The 16,656-nt window shown below is 38.9% G+C and overlaps 1 protein-coding gene across 6 annotated transcripts in view; it reads left to right on the top strand.

Moving 5' to 3' along the window:
- Window positions 1–1,319: 1,319 nt before the first annotated feature.
- LOC117985149 (protein sex-lethal-like) overlaps window positions 1,320–16,656 on the top strand; it is a 31,648-nt gene continuing 16,311 nt past the window's right edge. For 2 of the 6 annotated variants that reach the window (XM_069500920.1, XM_069500924.1), the window contains exons 1-8: window positions 1,320–1,457; window positions 2,977–3,195; window positions 9,725–9,946; window positions 10,657–10,764; window positions 11,306–11,487; window positions 12,515–12,602; window positions 15,264–15,356; window positions 16,441–16,513. In XM_069500920.1, coding sequence (XP_069357021.1) covers window positions 3,115–3,195; window positions 9,725–9,946; window positions 10,657–10,764; window positions 11,306–11,487; window positions 12,515–12,602; window positions 15,264–15,356; window positions 16,441–16,513 — 847 coding nt within the window. In that variant the 5' untranslated portion in view covers window positions 1,320–1,457; window positions 2,977–3,114. Of the gene's footprint in view, window positions 1,458–2,976; window positions 3,196–3,264; window positions 3,356–9,724; window positions 9,947–10,656; window positions 10,765–11,305; window positions 11,488–12,514; window positions 12,607–15,263; window positions 15,357–16,440; window positions 16,514–16,656 lie in introns of all 6 variants that reach the window. The other 4 variants (XM_069500922.1, XM_034971842.2, XM_069500921.1 and 1 more) reach the window with 3 other exon arrangements.

Raw genomic sequence — 16,656 nt, 5'->3', positions numbered from 1 at the left:
GCCGCGCCGCAACTCGCGATGCCTGACACCGCCTGATCAGTGTTGCCACTTGCTTGCCAGCTGCCAGATGTCCTTAATCGCAGACACGGGTAACAATAATATAGTAGCGGGGAGGCAAAGAGTAAAATATGTATTTCGAACTTGGCTTGACACACGGCCGCCGTGTGTCTTGATATGCCGATGTCCTTAATCGCAGACACGGGTAACAATAATATAGTAGCGGGGATAATCTATCAGCTCTATAATTATTATAACAGCTATATTATAAGGTACGGGGAGGTCATAATTTAATAGTTTTGCGTAAATATGGGATGTTTTGTGAAATTACTTACTTGCGCGGCACGTTGCACGCGGGTCTGTCACCTCACAGGTCGTCACATCCGTTTTTACTTTCTACTATATTGTAAACTCTTGGCGTAGGTAACCCCCATTACCACGGCACGGTCGCACCGTCACGCATCAAAAATAACGCGCGTGACTTCTCATCGTGCTGGTGCAAGTAAGTAACTACATATTTGTATATGTCGGCAGCGTCATCTTTTACCTACTTGTAAACAGTTTGCTCATTGAACATTGCGTCATTGCGCCACCACACGTGGTCCTCACCGTTGTCGTGAGCATATAAAATCAGACGTGCTGTGCTAAACGATCATTGCCACCACTGAAGAGGGCCAACGCCCTGAGCAGTTACCCCGGGACCCGCAAGGGTCCGCGTGGACGACCAGACTACTAAACGATCATAATTCGTAGTACCTAGCTATCCTCTATTAATCCGTGATTATTCATCTGACTTTTGCCAGGGACACTTCCCACTAGACATTATGTCGTACTGTAGGCTTGTCTAGTTATAAGTCCCGCAAATTGTTATTGCGCTGGAACCATGTCTCATTAACATCGAAATGACGTCGTTTTGACGTCAGCTGAAATAAAAATACACCATCAGCTCAAAGCTTCAGTCTAGTGCTGACGTCACTTATACCTTATGCTGGTAGTTATATTATTACGTGCGATAAGTGAGAGTTAATCATGATTGTAGATGAGGGTAGTTTTATGTCATTTAATAACAAGAGAACACTGTGAGTGTGCATGGCATAGATTAATGATCCTTACTTTATGGTGCATGGGGATTACGATTATCTACATTGAGGGTAATTAGTTCATGTTTACTCGTAGTGCAAGAATATTGTTAGTGCGCCTAGAAATTATACACAGAATTAGCTACAATATTTAAGTCCTTTTCAAAGTTACCCACTTTCACATTTTCTTGTTTCTTGAAAACGTTGATAACCCAAATAGCCATAGATTAAAGAATAGAGAGATGGCCGCAGTCGGCAAAACCAAAACTCAAAAAATTAAAAATTGGGTGACATTTCTGTATAAATTGTAAAGCGTTTATTGAAAATTCTTAAAAATCCCAAAACTTCTTAGTTATTTCTTCTAGATTCAAAGTATAAATTGTAAGTATTCTTTTAATTCACTATGTTAATAATTTAATAGTTCATTTGGAGCTATCTTCTTTCACTAAAATTGCCTAGAATTGTTCACGCTAAATGTTTCGAATAATATCTTAAATCCTGTTTATGCCGATTCAATTTAATTACACATTCATATTTTGCAAGCGAACTAAGGTAATGTGCGTTCAATTAAAGTGCAAATAAATCGATAGCATTGTTACAAACAATATTTTGAGAGGTTTGGTTGTATGGGTTCCCAGTTGACAATACGAATTAGTAAAATTACGAATGTTTCTTGCGACTGAAATAAATTTTGTACGGACTAATAGAAAGTGCAGTTTAGTATAAAAAGGTTCATAAAGTAGAACCATTGTGTGAAATGTTTTGTAGCCAAAAGTTATATAGGTATCTTGGAGCTTGAAATATTTGGTGTGCTTGAAGCATGCTCAGTAGATCTCAGTCTAAGTCTGAGAAAAGTAAAAGTATGCTATATAGATCTCAGCCTTTCATTAGAAGTACTTGATAAGTAATTTCCTTGCAGTTGGGTTGATTTGTCCAAGTAGACAAAAACTCCAATAAAAACAGATTTAAAAAAATAATCCATCTCTATATATCCTGATTCCTTATTGAAGTATGAATTTTTAATATTCTTTATACTCACACCACAATGACTTAACTAATTCGGCTGAGAATAGAGATACGATGACAACCAAAAGCTGAAATTTGGAATGGAGAGTATACCCCTAATTAACACTAGGCTATTTTTATCCAAAAACCAAAGTGTTCCTGCAGGACTTTTTAAAACCTGTATCCATGTGGAAAAAGTCATGGGCATCATTTAGTACATGTGAAAGTGTGTCTACCTTTTCACAGGAGTAAAAAAATCAAAATCCACAGATGATATTTTAGGCATCAGCTAGTCTACACTTCTACACTAATATTATAAAGAGGAAAGATTTGTATTGTTGTATGTTTGTAACGAATAAACTCAAAAACTTCAAATACTCTTTCACCATTAGAATGCTATATTATTCCTGAGTGACAGGTTATATTTTTTTAATTAGAGATTCATATGAAAATTTGTAATAAGCTACCTGTGTGGAGCCGGGGTGGTTCGCTAGTTTTCCATAAAAGATTACATAAATTGCATTAATGTTAAGGTCATTGACCGTTGCTATCATGGCTTACCTGATTTAGCATTCTTTATGCTATTCTAGCATAATTCACAATTCTTTTGATTTCCTAGAACATCAAAAAAAAAAATCAAGTCTCAAGTGAAATTATTATTTTAGGTAAGACTAGCTTATACTCGGAACTTCGTCCGCGTTGGACTACACAATTATCAAACCCCTATTTCACCCCCTTAGGGGTTGAATTTTCAAAAATCCTTTCTTAGCAGATGCCTACATCATAATAGCTATCTGCATGCCAAATTTCAGCCCGATCCGTCCAGTAGTTTGAGCTGTGCGTTGATCAGTCAGTCAGTCAATCCTTTTATATATTTAGATTATTTTTGTTACAGATATTATCTACAATTTAGGATTAAGGAAGAACAAAAATGGCTTGTGCAAAATGGCTTTAAGGATGTGGTTATAGAGTGGTTGCTCAAGATAAGGGAGGTGCTTGTGATTTTGGGGTCAAGTCATTGAAAGATTGATCAATGTGTGACCGGTACCCAGGATACCTGTTTGGTGGGACCCCAGTCAGCAGCTGGGACAGAAGCTTTAATTCATTAGAAAATGTAAGTATTCATCATCATTATCCCATAGCTTACTACTGAGTACAGATTCATTTTTTTTTTAATTTCTAGACTAGCGCTTGGCTGTAATCAGACCTGGTGGCAAATGATGATGCAGCCTAAGATGGAGCCTAGAAGATGCCTATTCACTCTTGTCTTGAAGGTACCCATATTATAATTCGGTGGGAAAACTGATGCTGGAAGGGTGTTCCAAATCTTGGCCGTTCAAATTAGAAATGAGGAGGCAAATCGCTTCGTACGTATCCGGGGAATTTCGACTACGTACGGGTGCAGACCTTGGCGATGCCTTGCGGTACGATAGTAGAAAGGTGAAGGAGGAACCAGGTTGAAAAGTCTCCTCTGAGAATTAAGGCCATATCACACACCACAGCCCCACAGGCCAAGTGTGGAAAACATTAAGGGAAATGAGTGATGTATTTTTAGGGTTCCGTACCTCAAAAGGAAAAACGGAACCCTTATAGGATCACTTTGCTGTCTGTCTGTCTGTCAAGAAACCTACAGGGTACTTCCCGTTGACCTAGAATCATGAATTTTGGCAGGTAGGTAGATCTTATAGCTGACATTAGGGGAAAAAATCTGAAAACCGTGAATTTAGGGTTAGTTCACAAAAAAAATTAAATTGTGGTCATGAACTAATAATTAGTATTTTCAACTTTCGAAGTGAGTGACTATATCAAGTGGGGTATCATATGAAAGGTCTTCACCTGTACATTCTAAAACAGATTTTTATTTATTTTTATGCATCATAGTTTTTGAATTATCGTGCAAAATGTCGAAAAAATACGACTGTAGTACGGAACCCTCATTGCGCGAGCCTGACTCGCACTTGGCCGGTTTTTTTAATTTTATTCAGATACAAGTTAGCCCTTGACTGAAGTCTCACCTAGGTAAGTGACCAATCGTCTGCTTCCATCTTAGACTGCATTGTCACTGACGATAATGAACCGATGCCCCTTTAGTTACTGCACGGCATTGTACCGAAAAACTAAATCGCTTGGCGGCACGGCTTTGCCGGTAGGGTGGTAACTAGGCACGCCCAAAGCCTCTCACCAGATTAGACCAGAAATTTAGAAATTATAAAATTCCAAATCCCTGCCAGGAATTGAACCCGGGACCTCCCACTAATAAGACCACATCGCTTACTTTAATTTGCAATGTAGCAAATTCTGTCCAGCCCCATTTTCAGGGTTCCGTACCTCAAAAGGAAAAACTGAACCCTTATATGATCACTTTGTTGTTTGTGTGTCTGTCTGTCGGTCTGTGAAGAAACCCACAGGGTACTTCCCGTTGACTTAAAATCATGAAATTTGGCAGGTAAGTAGGTTTTATAGCAGACATAAGGGGAAAAATGTGAAAATCGTGATTTTAAAGTTACATCACACAAAAAAATTAAATTGTGGTTGTGAACTAATAATTAGTATTTTCAATTTTTGAAGTAAGATAACTATATCAACTGGAGTATCATATGAAAGGGCTTTACCTGTGCATTCTAAAACAGATTTTTATTTATTTTTATGCATCATAGTTTTTGAATATTCGAGTAAAATGTCGAAAAAATACGAGTGTAGTACGGAAACCTCGGTGCGCGAGCCTGACTCGCACTTGGCCGGTTTTTTGATGGTCAAATACGGGAAAGTATGTCCACAACCAATTAGATTTCCGCAATAATCTAGTAGGCTGGGCTGTTTTTCAGTAAAATGTTTAGTTTTTGTTATTTGTTCGGAGCGAGATGATCAAGTTTTTTCATTATTGCATTTATTTATGTGCAGTTTGGTTTAATTTGTTCACAACTATTATTCTTGTTTAAAATTGTAAATTATTATTTATAACTTTTTTGTGATTTCATAATATTGCAGCCAAAAATAATCATGTAAGTTTAACTCACTATTTGGTGTGAATGAATGACTGAATATTATTTTATTTTATTGTAAACTAACTTCATCCGTGTGGATTTACTTTTCGGTTATAGGGTTAATTCCGTGGAACTCTTTGATTTTCCGGGATAAAAAGTAGAAAGTAGCCTATGCCTGTCTCTAGGATGCATCTCTGTACCAAATAGATGATGCCCGCGACTTCGTCCACTTGGATTAGTTTATTTAAGTATCCCATAGGAACTCTTTAATTTTCCGCCATAAAAAGTAGCCTATGTCACTCTCCAGGTCTTTGACTACAATTGTAGTCAAATCTTACATTTTGATTTCGAGAGTTTTTTTTGCATCAAAGCAAAAAATCACGTCGTTCCGTTGCTCTGTTGCGGCGTGATTGTAGGACAAATCAAGAAACATTTTTTTTTTGCATTTGTAATATTAATAGGTTTGTAGCCGAATCTCGTACGTGAATTTCCGCTAGTCCCTGGCGACAAGTAGGTTGGTACAGTTCACAAAAAAAGCTATATAGATGCTCACATTATTTGATAGTACATTCTGTAGGAGACAGCAGACAAGAGCTCTGGCAGCCGTCCAATGTAAATGGAGGTTGCTTCTCTATAAAGTTACTAATGCATTTGTTACTTGTTTCATTAATAATGAATCTGCCGCCGTGCCCGCGTTTCTTTTGGATGTGGATATTAGAAATGAATAAAGAAAACTGTGAAGCGCAAGTCGAGCTCACACACAAAAAGTTTCGTAGTTTGGTGACCAGCAGGGTTATTCGCTAACTCAGTTCTAACACTGAATGATAGCCACCGAGCTTATTTTTTAATCAGTTGAAGGTTTTCTACGAAAAACTGCTTTAATACCACCCAGTGAAGCAGCAATGTAGAACTAACCAACCTCAGTGGCTATATCAGTCAGTGTTAGACATGAGTGAGCGAATCACCTAGCTGAAGCCTTTTGCCTGCAATTCCACCTTCCAACGCTAATCTTGAGAATGAGAATTGCGCTCCTCTCTGTAAATGTCCGAAGAAAGCGAGCATCCTTCGCATGATAATGGACATGAGTTCTCTTTCTTTGTTAATGTTCTGAACGAATGTTCGTACAAGCGATTCAAACAACCCATGTTCGTGCGAGCGATCACCAATTGGGCCCTACTTTTGAATTTGATAAATATTATTACTTTATTATAAACTAGGATAAAAATAATGACGTACTTACGCTGAAAAAAAATATTAAAATCCAACAAAGATTTACAAAGTTACAGGCATTTTAATTTTGGAGTGGGAGGGTCTTCTATCCCTTTCTCGAAAAACGAAAAATTGTATTAAACCGCACAAAGCTACTATGCCATTAGTAAGGTGTGACGTCAAAATGCTATATCGCTATCTCTGTCTAATCAGAAGTATTTAAATGCTTCTAACTTTTTTGTTATTTGATTGATTTTATTAGTTTTTTTCAGTTTTCGTCATTATTTTTATCCTAGTTTATAATAAAGTAATAAACAAATTGGAGTCAAATACCCAATTAAGGCATCGCCTGCGACGACACGATCATTGGCAGTTCGACCTTTTGTTTGAAAACAATAGCGATCTTCGTGTATCGTGGCCGGAGTGCTCAGAGGTGCTTGCCAAGTGCTTGGGATCGAGAGTCGCATAAAATAGTGGCAGCACTCCACAGCACCACTTGGGTATGGGTCATGGTCGGTAACCTAGTTTAGCGTTTTTAAGGTTCCGTAGCCAAATGGCAAAAAACGGAACCCTTGCAGATTCGTCATGTCTGTCTGTCCGTCCGTATGTCACAGCCACTTTTTCCGAAACTATAAGAGCTATACTGTTGAAACTTGTAAGTTATTTTGTGAACCGCATTAAGATTTGCACAAAAAAATAAAAAAATTTTGAACGAGATCTAGTAAGTAGTTTTTGATTTATCGTGCAAAATGTCGATAAAATACGGTTGTAGTACGGAGCCCTCAGTGCGTGAGTCTGATTCGCACTTGACCGGTTTTTTCGTTAATTTTTATGGCGAGCGTATTGGCATGACATCCGATATTGCGGAACTTGGTTTACCTCCAAGTAAATTCACCCTCGACAAGTTAAAATGCTCATACATTTCTCTTCATCATCATCATGATCAACCCATCGCCGGCTCACTACAGAGCACGGGTCTCCTCTCAGAGTAAGAAGGGTTTTGGCCATAGACTACCACGCTGGCCATGTGCGGATTGGTAGACTTCACACACCTTTGAGAACATTATGGAGAACTCTCGGGCATGCAGGTTTCCTCACGATGTTTTTCTTCACCGTTAAAGCGGGTGATATTTAATTTCTTAAAACGCACATAACTCTGAAAAGCTCTAGTTCTAGCACCTCTAGGTGCATGCCCGGAATCGAACCCCCGACCTCCGACTAGAAGGCGCACGTCCTAACCACTAGGCACCACTAGGTACGTGTCACGTGAGACCCTTCTCAATTATTTATGTCATTTAAAAAGCGGTGTCACAGTTCAAGACAGCTGTTATCTAGCGTGAAACAAAAATTTGAAAAGCACATACACTTTAGCGAGGCATCACCTACGCTGGCAAGAGCGTACAAAAATCACTATTTCATCATCATCATCATCAACCAATAGACGTCCACTGCTGGACATAAATCTCTTGTAGGGACTTCCACACGCCACGGTCTTGTGCCGCCTGGATCCAGTGGCTCCCTGCGACTAAACCCCTGTAACTAGGTGGACGGACGAATCACTATTTAGCTGAACGAAATAATTTTTTCCTTCATCCTGTAGAGTTGTTATAAAAAAAACCGCTTTGATTTCTAGTTTCTTTTATTATGCTTGCCCGACTTCATACATACATACACGTGTAGAAACATGTTACCAGGGCACACCGCTGCTCTTCCCCCGGAAGGGACTCGCAACACTCAGGCACACGGGGAGGTTACCTGGCTGGTACCACGTTATGTTATTGCCCTAGATCAACAAGGGGCTCTCTTTAAATTATAGTTACTGGCACAACAAGTACAAAAAAAAAACTTTCCGTTATGAGTCAGGGTCTTAACCCAGTTTTTCGATTGTAAATGTTCGCGAATTGACATATTGTCGCGGTAATGCGAAACTTTGTTTGTCGAGCCTTTGCGGAAATGCGGCGGATTACGGCGCGGCTTTTATATTGTATTCGGACGAATAACTTTCTTTATTCCGATGCCGCTGCCTACTACAACTTTGTATGCTTAGTTGGAGATTAACACAATGGGAATAAAACCTAAAGTAAATAAATATGACTAGATATTTTTACCTATTTATTCGGTCGTGAGATTTATTATTGTTTGAAGTATACGTTACGGATAACAAAATCAGGTATTGCTATTTGATAAATCAATTTTATTACTATGATTTCGTCGTCCACGTGAATTTAGATTTTTAAAATCCAGTGGGATTTTTTTAATTTCCGGGATAAAAGTAGCCTAAGTAATTCTCCAGGTATATCCGTGCAAAAACTCACGTTGATCCGTTCTTCCGAAAGACAAACCAACAAACAAACACGCTTTACGGGTGATATTACATTTTTGTAGTTTAAAATTGATCAAAGCTATTAACAAGAAAGCTGTATGTTGAATTATGTCAGTCAGTCAATCAGTCAATTTCTCCTTTCACATAGATAACACAGTTCGATACCGATCGGTAAAGAGTACTTCATATCCTATTTTCAATAACAAGTCTAAAATATTGACCTAAGGCACTTGTCTCACCACTGACGAGCAAGCGACTAGCTATCGACTATTGTCTCGCTCAAGAAACGTATACGATCGATGTATGCTTCCGTGTCAATAAAAGAGATAGAGAAAAGTGACTGTTGGCTGCGCTGTCAGCCAAAATTCTCTACACTAGTTTGTCTTAGCGACAAAAGTTGTTCGCTCAGCGACCGCTCTCTTGGCGGTCAGAACACTAGCGCAGTTTGCGCATGAATTAAATATATGTCTCGGCAGCCTTCGAGCGACCAGCACAAGTAATCGCCTGTGGCACTCGCATACTCTCGCCAGGAAGTACGTGTCATGCGTTAAAGCCCAGCGAAAACAACTACCCCAACTATGGACTCGTTTTTCGTTGCTTGTCAACTCGTTTCTAGTCTTTAGCGTAGCTCGTTTCTCGCTAATCGTTGGCGGTGGGACAAGTGCCTTAATGTAACGGGCTCCTTACTGTCTGCCTTTTACATGTAACTCTATAGAGTTCACTATATCCACTATAATTTTCTTGGCATCATTTTGTATTTAACTTTTAAATCTCTATCTTTCATTTCCTACTACGTGCCGCCTTTATATTTATAGTTTGTTGGTTTGAGCAAAAACCGGTCAAGTGCGAGTCGGACTCGCGTACCGTCAAAATTTTCAAAATGTGCAGACTTCTAATATACTTATGCTTATGCTCGCGACTTCGCCCGCGTGGATTTAGACTTCAAAATCTCATGAGAACTCTTGGATTTTCTGGGATAGAAAAGTAGCCTAATATTAATCCTGGGTATAATCTATCTCCATTTTGAATTTCAGCCAAATCCGTCCAGTAGATTTTGCGTGAAAGAGTAACAAACATACACACAAACTTTCGTCTTTATAATATTAGTGTGATTTCTTTTTTTCCAGCAAATCCAACAGCAGTATCGAGGTCGACATCACCCGAGCGTGCGTTGTTGGGGCAGCATGTCGGAGGGCGGCGGCATATCGTCTGCGGGCGGCGATCGCGATACCAGCAGAACCAACCTGATAGTCAACTATCTGCCGCAGACTATGACTGAAAAGGACTTATACGCCATGTTCATGACTATAGGACCTATTGAGAGCTGCAGAGTTATGAAGGACTTTAAGGTTAGTGAGTACATAGTAACTTGGGTATGGCAAGGTGGGTCATATCGTCGCGGGCGGCGATACCAGCAGAACCAATCTGGCAGTCAATTATCTGCCGCAGACTATGACTGAAAAGGACTTATACGCCATGTTTATGACTATATGGTCTATAGAGAACTGCAGAGTTAAGAAGGACTTTAAGTAAACAGAATTAATATTCATCATCATCATTATTATCAACCGATAGACGTCCAGTGCTTGACATAGGGACTTTCACACACCACAGGTCTTGCGCCGCCGCCATCTAGAAATTAATCCCACAAGGACTGCGATGTGGTCTATATGTTATGATAGTAATAAATAATTATATTAGGTTCGTAAGTAATTCTTTTGAAAGTTAGTTTAGGTTTATATGTATTTATTTTAAATGTTAGGTCAGTCTTCAGGCTGTGGTAGTAATTAATAATAAGTAGGTATATAGGTATTTTTCAAAATGTTACATTAGATATAATTTTTTTTTTTAAGAAGTACATATTATGTTACACTAGCGTATTAGGAATAAGCCTGTAAAGCTAGATGTAAGTGTTGCAAAAAAAAAAAAAAATTTAATTAGGATGAAATTAAAAATCTCATACTTTTGTTTTACGTTGGGAAACTATCGCATACTTTTGTGTTTGTCTTTAAAATCTTTGATAGCAAGCAGATATCTAGCGATATTTCTTTCTTTCCAGACTGGCTACAGTTACGGTTTCGGCTTCGTTAACTTCACGAGAGAAGAGGACGCGGCGAGAGCGATCGACACTTTCAACGGCTACCAGCTTAGGAATAAGCGGTTAAAGGTATCATAGAATTCATCATCATCATGATCAACCCATCGCCGGCTCACTACAGAGCACGGGGTCTCCTCTCAGAGAGAAGGGTTATTTTGGGCATAGTCTACCACGCTGGCCATGTGCGGATTGGTAGACTTCACACACCTTTGAAAACATTATGGAGAACTCTCAGGCATGCAGGTTTCCTCACAATGTTTTCCTTCACCGTTAAAGCAAGTGATATTTAATTAATTAAATTCGATAGAATTACTTTACTTTAATTGCAGCCTCTCTTATTAGTTATTTTATTTTTTATTAAAGTTTTCCTGATCTTATTTCGGGCACGGCAGCTGACCTTAAAGCCCAAACGTTTTTCCTGGCGTCCGTGTTTCCTGCCGCGTATAACATAAATATCTTGGAAACAAGAGTGAATAGGCATCTTCTAGGCAAGCACGCCCCAACCTCCTCATTGCTTTTCAAGCACGATTGTTATTAAGCGGCAAGCACAAGCGCAATAAAAAAAAACATCAGCTTGAATTTCATACAATAGTTCTTTGTATTATTCCAGGTATCATATGCGCGTCCGTCCGGCGAAGAAATTAAGGATACGAACCTATACGTCACCAACTTACCTCGTGGCATCTCCGAGGACCAGCTGGAGACGATATTCGGCAAATACGGACGAATAGTGCAGAAACACATACTAAGAGATAAGAATAATGGCAACCCCAGGGGAGTCGCCTTTGTTAGGTAAGTTTTCTTAACCATCATCAAAAACCCATCGCCAGCCCACTACTGAGAACGGCGGGGTGATTACGTATCTCGCGACAGACTTGCGACAGACGTAAATCTCGCGATCATTGCTGTCAAACGTCACACGTAACAGCGGCTAGAGAGAGACAGCAATAGCCACAAAGCAAAATAAGAAGAAGTAGAGAGACAGCAAATGAACTGTCGCATTGCTACTGCTGTCGCTTTGCTGTCGCTACTGCAAAGTTTTACGTAATCACCCGGCCGTTCTCCTCTCGGAATGAGAAGAGTTTATTTAGGCCAGTTTCCTTAATAATATCATCGTGATCATTATCAACCAATTGACGTCCACTGCTGGACATAGGTAGGAAGTTCTACACGCTATGGTCTTGTGCAGCCGCCATCCAGCGGCTCATTGCGACTTGTTGGGACCCCAACATCTATCGGTTTCCTGCCCAATGCTTCTTCAACTTTGTAACCCGTTGCGCTATGTCGGTTGCTCTGGTTCTCCTACCTATCTCCACATATCTGATTTGATCAATCACGTAGAGAAACTCCAAGCATAGCTCTCTCTATTGCCCGCTGAGTGACTGAGCTTTCTGATGAGGCTCAAAGTTAGCGACCATGTCTCGGATACATATGTTATCACTGGCAACACGTGCTGTTCGAAGATAGTATGTATATGGTAATCTAAAGCTACGGAGTACGAAATTACCTTGTATCACTCCAAAATAATATTCACATCAATTTTGTAGAGTAGGTAAAGATTTGGACCGAGAGGCCTACCTTGTGGTACACCAAACCAAAATTAGATTTTTAGATTTGGAAATCATCAACATTTCTATATTCGCCGAATTTATTGAGTTTAAGAATCCTACACTTTTTAATAGTGAACAAAAAGTTTACGAATATGATGGTCATAAAAATTATTTATCTATTAACTTCAAACCAAAGCTATGAGAGTTCCATACGCGTTCTAATCTGAGAAGATCCATAACAAACTCAGACGGGTAAATTTTATCGGCAGGTTTGATAAGCGTGAAGAGGCCCAAGAGGCAATAGCGGCACTAAACAACGTCATACCGGAAGGTGGTACGGAACCACTGTGCGTTAAGGTTGGTCATAATAAAATATTTGCCACGGAACTCTCTTCTTATGCCAAGTGTCCACTAGCAATAAAACTTGCAGAAATCAGCTCTAGCAAGTCAATTGCATTAGTAAAGTTAAACAGCAAGTCAATTTCTGCACGTTTTTCAGCAATTTCTTGCTGAATGACATCTGCATTTTTTATTGCTTGCTACAATGTGCTTTAATTCTATATGTGCATATTAATTCTCAAACTGCACTTGTTTATCTATAACTGCTTACTCTATTGAAATAAATGTTATTTTGTATTTGTATTTATTAATTATTATATTTATTTATTTATGACTACCCGTGTTCAAATAATTCGCTCAGGTAACGACAATTCTTATTTGATAACCTTGTTTACAAAAAAATTATGGAATACTACTTATCTGTTCTATTTTATAGAATCTTTGAATAAATACAGTAATTCTGGTGATTTTTTTTGAAATTTATGAATTCTTATATGTTCTATTCTATCTATTTTTAAATTAATATATTTGTCATTTGTATCATTCACACCTTTATCTTATATTTTCGATCTTTCATCCTCCTTGTATAATAGTTTACTTGCTTCAAAATGTTTTGCGTCGTCTGTTGTGCTTTGTAAAATATGTCTGTTGTCATTGTTGTGTTCACCAAACGGGTTGCCTTTAGTGAAAAACTGCGTCATTTTCTTGATCGCTTTAAATGGTATTACGTCCCGACATTGCATGTTTCATCGAGGAATGGTTCTAATTCAAAGCCCTGAGTAACTTTTCAAGTTAATGTTGCGCAAATCTGCCAACATTGTATGGCGAAGTAATTTTCCCATACACAGTAGGCAAATGACATATTTACGCAGTCAACCTTAACTTGAAAAGTTATACTTACTAGATTCTCAGTTGTACGCAAAATGCTATACAGATTGACTGTAAAACTGTTTAAAATCATTTTAATTTTAATAAAATATTTTTTGGACTAAGCAGGATGCAGCTAAATTCAGATTGTTTTTCATCCCTGTTTGGTTTCTGTTTTGTGTACAGCTGAATTAGTACCATTGAATGTTGGAGTTTTTTCATATTATGTACTGTTTATAATCGTATTATGAGAGATATACCTAAACATTCTGTGGTGATTTTATTTATCTTCTTGTTCATAAACTGAATCATCTCGCCTGTGAATCTATGATTTAGACTGTTTGTCGTAAACTGTGAATTGCTGCATGCTAATAATAATTGACTCCCCGGCGCGGTTGGGGCTAAAATGGCCCCTACTGCGCTTAAGCGCCCCTAGCGAACTATTTTTAAATATGTCGCATCATACTATGCCATCTCTGGTGTTTATGCACGATGGGAGGTTTGTTTGTCATGAACTATGATTCATCTCGCCTGTAAACTGTGATTCATAAGGAACTTGTTTGTGCATGCTAATATAATTGACTCCCTGGGGGTCGAGGTCTAATAAATTGTCCCCTACCGCAAGATAGTCAGCGCCCTTAGCAGACTATTATTAGACATGTTGCGCCATACCATGTCACTTCTGGTGTTTATGCATGATGTGGATTTGTTTGCCAATAGACTCCCCAGGGGCCGGGAACTAAACGGTGCCCAACCGCGCGTAAGCGCCCTTAGCGAATTATTTTTAAACATGTTGGGCTATTCCATGCCTCCAGTGTTTATGCACGCTGGGAGATTTGATACGTTTTGGATTCTTTATTTTCTCGCATTTAGTAGTTTATTCTGATTTACCCAGTTCTTGATGAATTATGAATCATCTCACCCGTGAACTGTGAAATCGTAATAATGTTTGTGCATGTAACCGATTGGCTCTCCGGTTGTCGGGGTCTAAATTGTCTCCTACCGCGCATTAGTCAGCGCCCTTAGCGAATTTTTAGTCGATTTTTACTGCGCCATTCAAACGCCACCCCCAGTGTTTTTGCAGAGGTTTTCATTGAACTGTTTTCTGATAAGCTTTTTTTAAGTTTCGGATTCTCTAACTTCTCACAATTCGTTTTACCGCTATTTTGATTTAGCCTATTTGCCATGAACTGTGAATCATTTGGAACTTGTTTGTGCATGTAACCAATTGGCTCTAAATTGCCCCCTACCGCGCCTTAGACAGCGCCCTTAACAAACTATTTTTACACTTGTTGTGCCACACAAAATGTCAGCTCCGGTTTTCATGAAACTGTTTTGATATATTTCGGATTTCCTATTTTCTCGCAATTTTGTAGTTTTACCCCATTTTGATTTAGCCTATTTGCCGTGAACTGTAAATCATCTCGTCCATGAACTCTGAATCATCTCGTCCACGAACTGTGAATCATATGGAACTTGTTTGTGCATGCAACCAATTGGCTCTAAATTGCCCCCTACCGTGCCTTAGACAGCGCCCTTAACAAACTATTTTTACACTTGTTGCGCCACACAAAATGTCAGCTCCGATTTTCATGAAACTGTTTTGATACATTTCGGATTTCCTATTTTCTCGCAATTTTGTAGTTATACCCCATTTTGATTTAGCCTATTTGCCGTGAACTGTGAATCATCTCGTCCATGAACTCTGAATCATCTCGCCTATGAACTGTGAATCATATGGAACTTGTTTGTGCATGCAACCAATTGGCTCCCCGGGGGTCGTGGTCTAAATTGCCCCCTACCGCGCCTTAGCCAGCGCCCTTAGAGGAGCATATTAAACCTGGTTGGTGGGTCAGGACGGTTCCACGCGGCAGTGTACGCCGGCGACTGCACAGCGAAACAACGGTGCGAACGGGAAACAGCCTTTTATAAAAAAAATATGCTAGCTACGCGAGTACTTCCTATGTGATAAGTTTGCCTGTGTGGAATCACCCTTATTCTACGTAACAAGATACGAATTTTGACGATAGTTTTACAGTCACTGTCAAATGAAACGTAAATATGTTCGCCCCTATTTCTAAAGCGTAAATAAAAAAATAAATGATTTGCTTTGTTTTTTCTACAAACGCCATAACGCTGTAAAATTGACTTTAAAGGCGCCTGTTCCCTGGAGCGAATCGGCCTGGATATGTGCTCAATTGACCAATCAGATTCTTGAACGATGACTTGATAAAATTATACCTAATCATACCAATTTTCGGTTCAGTCTGGTGACTATAAATATTCGTACTAATAATATTATGAATGCGAAAGTGTGTCTGTCTATCTGTGTTACCTTTGTACGTGCCATTCGCTTAGCCGATTTTACGTTGTATACATCCCGGAGACGAACATAGGCTAATTTATATCCCAGAAAATCAAATAGTTCCTAGGGATGTTTAAAACACCTAAATCCATGATAACGAAGTTAAAAAAAATAAATATTAGCCATGTTAAATGACTAATATTCCCCTTTCCTCTTCAACTAAGCGTCAGGCTTGTGCTAGGAGTAGGTACGACAATAGTGCAACGGGTGGGGTTTGAACCGTCGACCTTTCGGTTTTCAGTCCACTCCTTTACCAGTTGAGCTATTGAGGCTCAAGTTGCGGGCAGCATCTTTTGGCTATTAGGACATGAGTACAGAATAGTATTTTTCTTTAGTTCCTTTGGATATAAGGTCGAGATGTATCGGTGCGTCTGCGCAGGTGGACTTTTCAGGTAGATTAGTATATGTGTGGCTTGCTTCAGAGTAAATTTTATGATGTTTGTTTTGGTGTAAATTTTGTAAATATTTTTATTCTCAAGTCTTTTCCAAATTCTTCTTTCCAGATTTCTTAAACTTTGTTTGAAATCTATTTCGAAAGATATTACAATAATATTAAAGATTTGAACAAATTTTTGCAGATAAGTATAATTTTTAAGGTGCGTAAATATTAAATTATGATTTCAGGTAGCGGAAGAGCATGGTAAGCAGAAGGCGGCATACTATGCAGGTTGGGCGGCTGGTTTTCATCATAATCGAGGTAAGAAAAACCATTTTGAAAATGTATTACATCCAAACATCAGGGTTATAATATTCAATGAACCTATCGTGCAGGCCAGAGGCATAAAAATACTGCTTACCCTAATTGCTCAATGCTGTTTGTTTTTGTGCCCTGCCTTAAAT

Source organism: Maniola hyperantus, chromosome 9 (genome assembly GCF_902806685.2).
Source record: "Maniola hyperantus chromosome 9, iAphHyp1.2, whole genome shotgun sequence".
Lineage (NCBI taxonomy): Eukaryota > Metazoa > Arthropoda > Insecta > Lepidoptera > Nymphalidae > Maniola > Maniola hyperantus.
The sequence above is the reverse complement of the archived record's forward strand: the minus strand, read 5'-3'. Positions and strand labels throughout refer to the sequence as shown.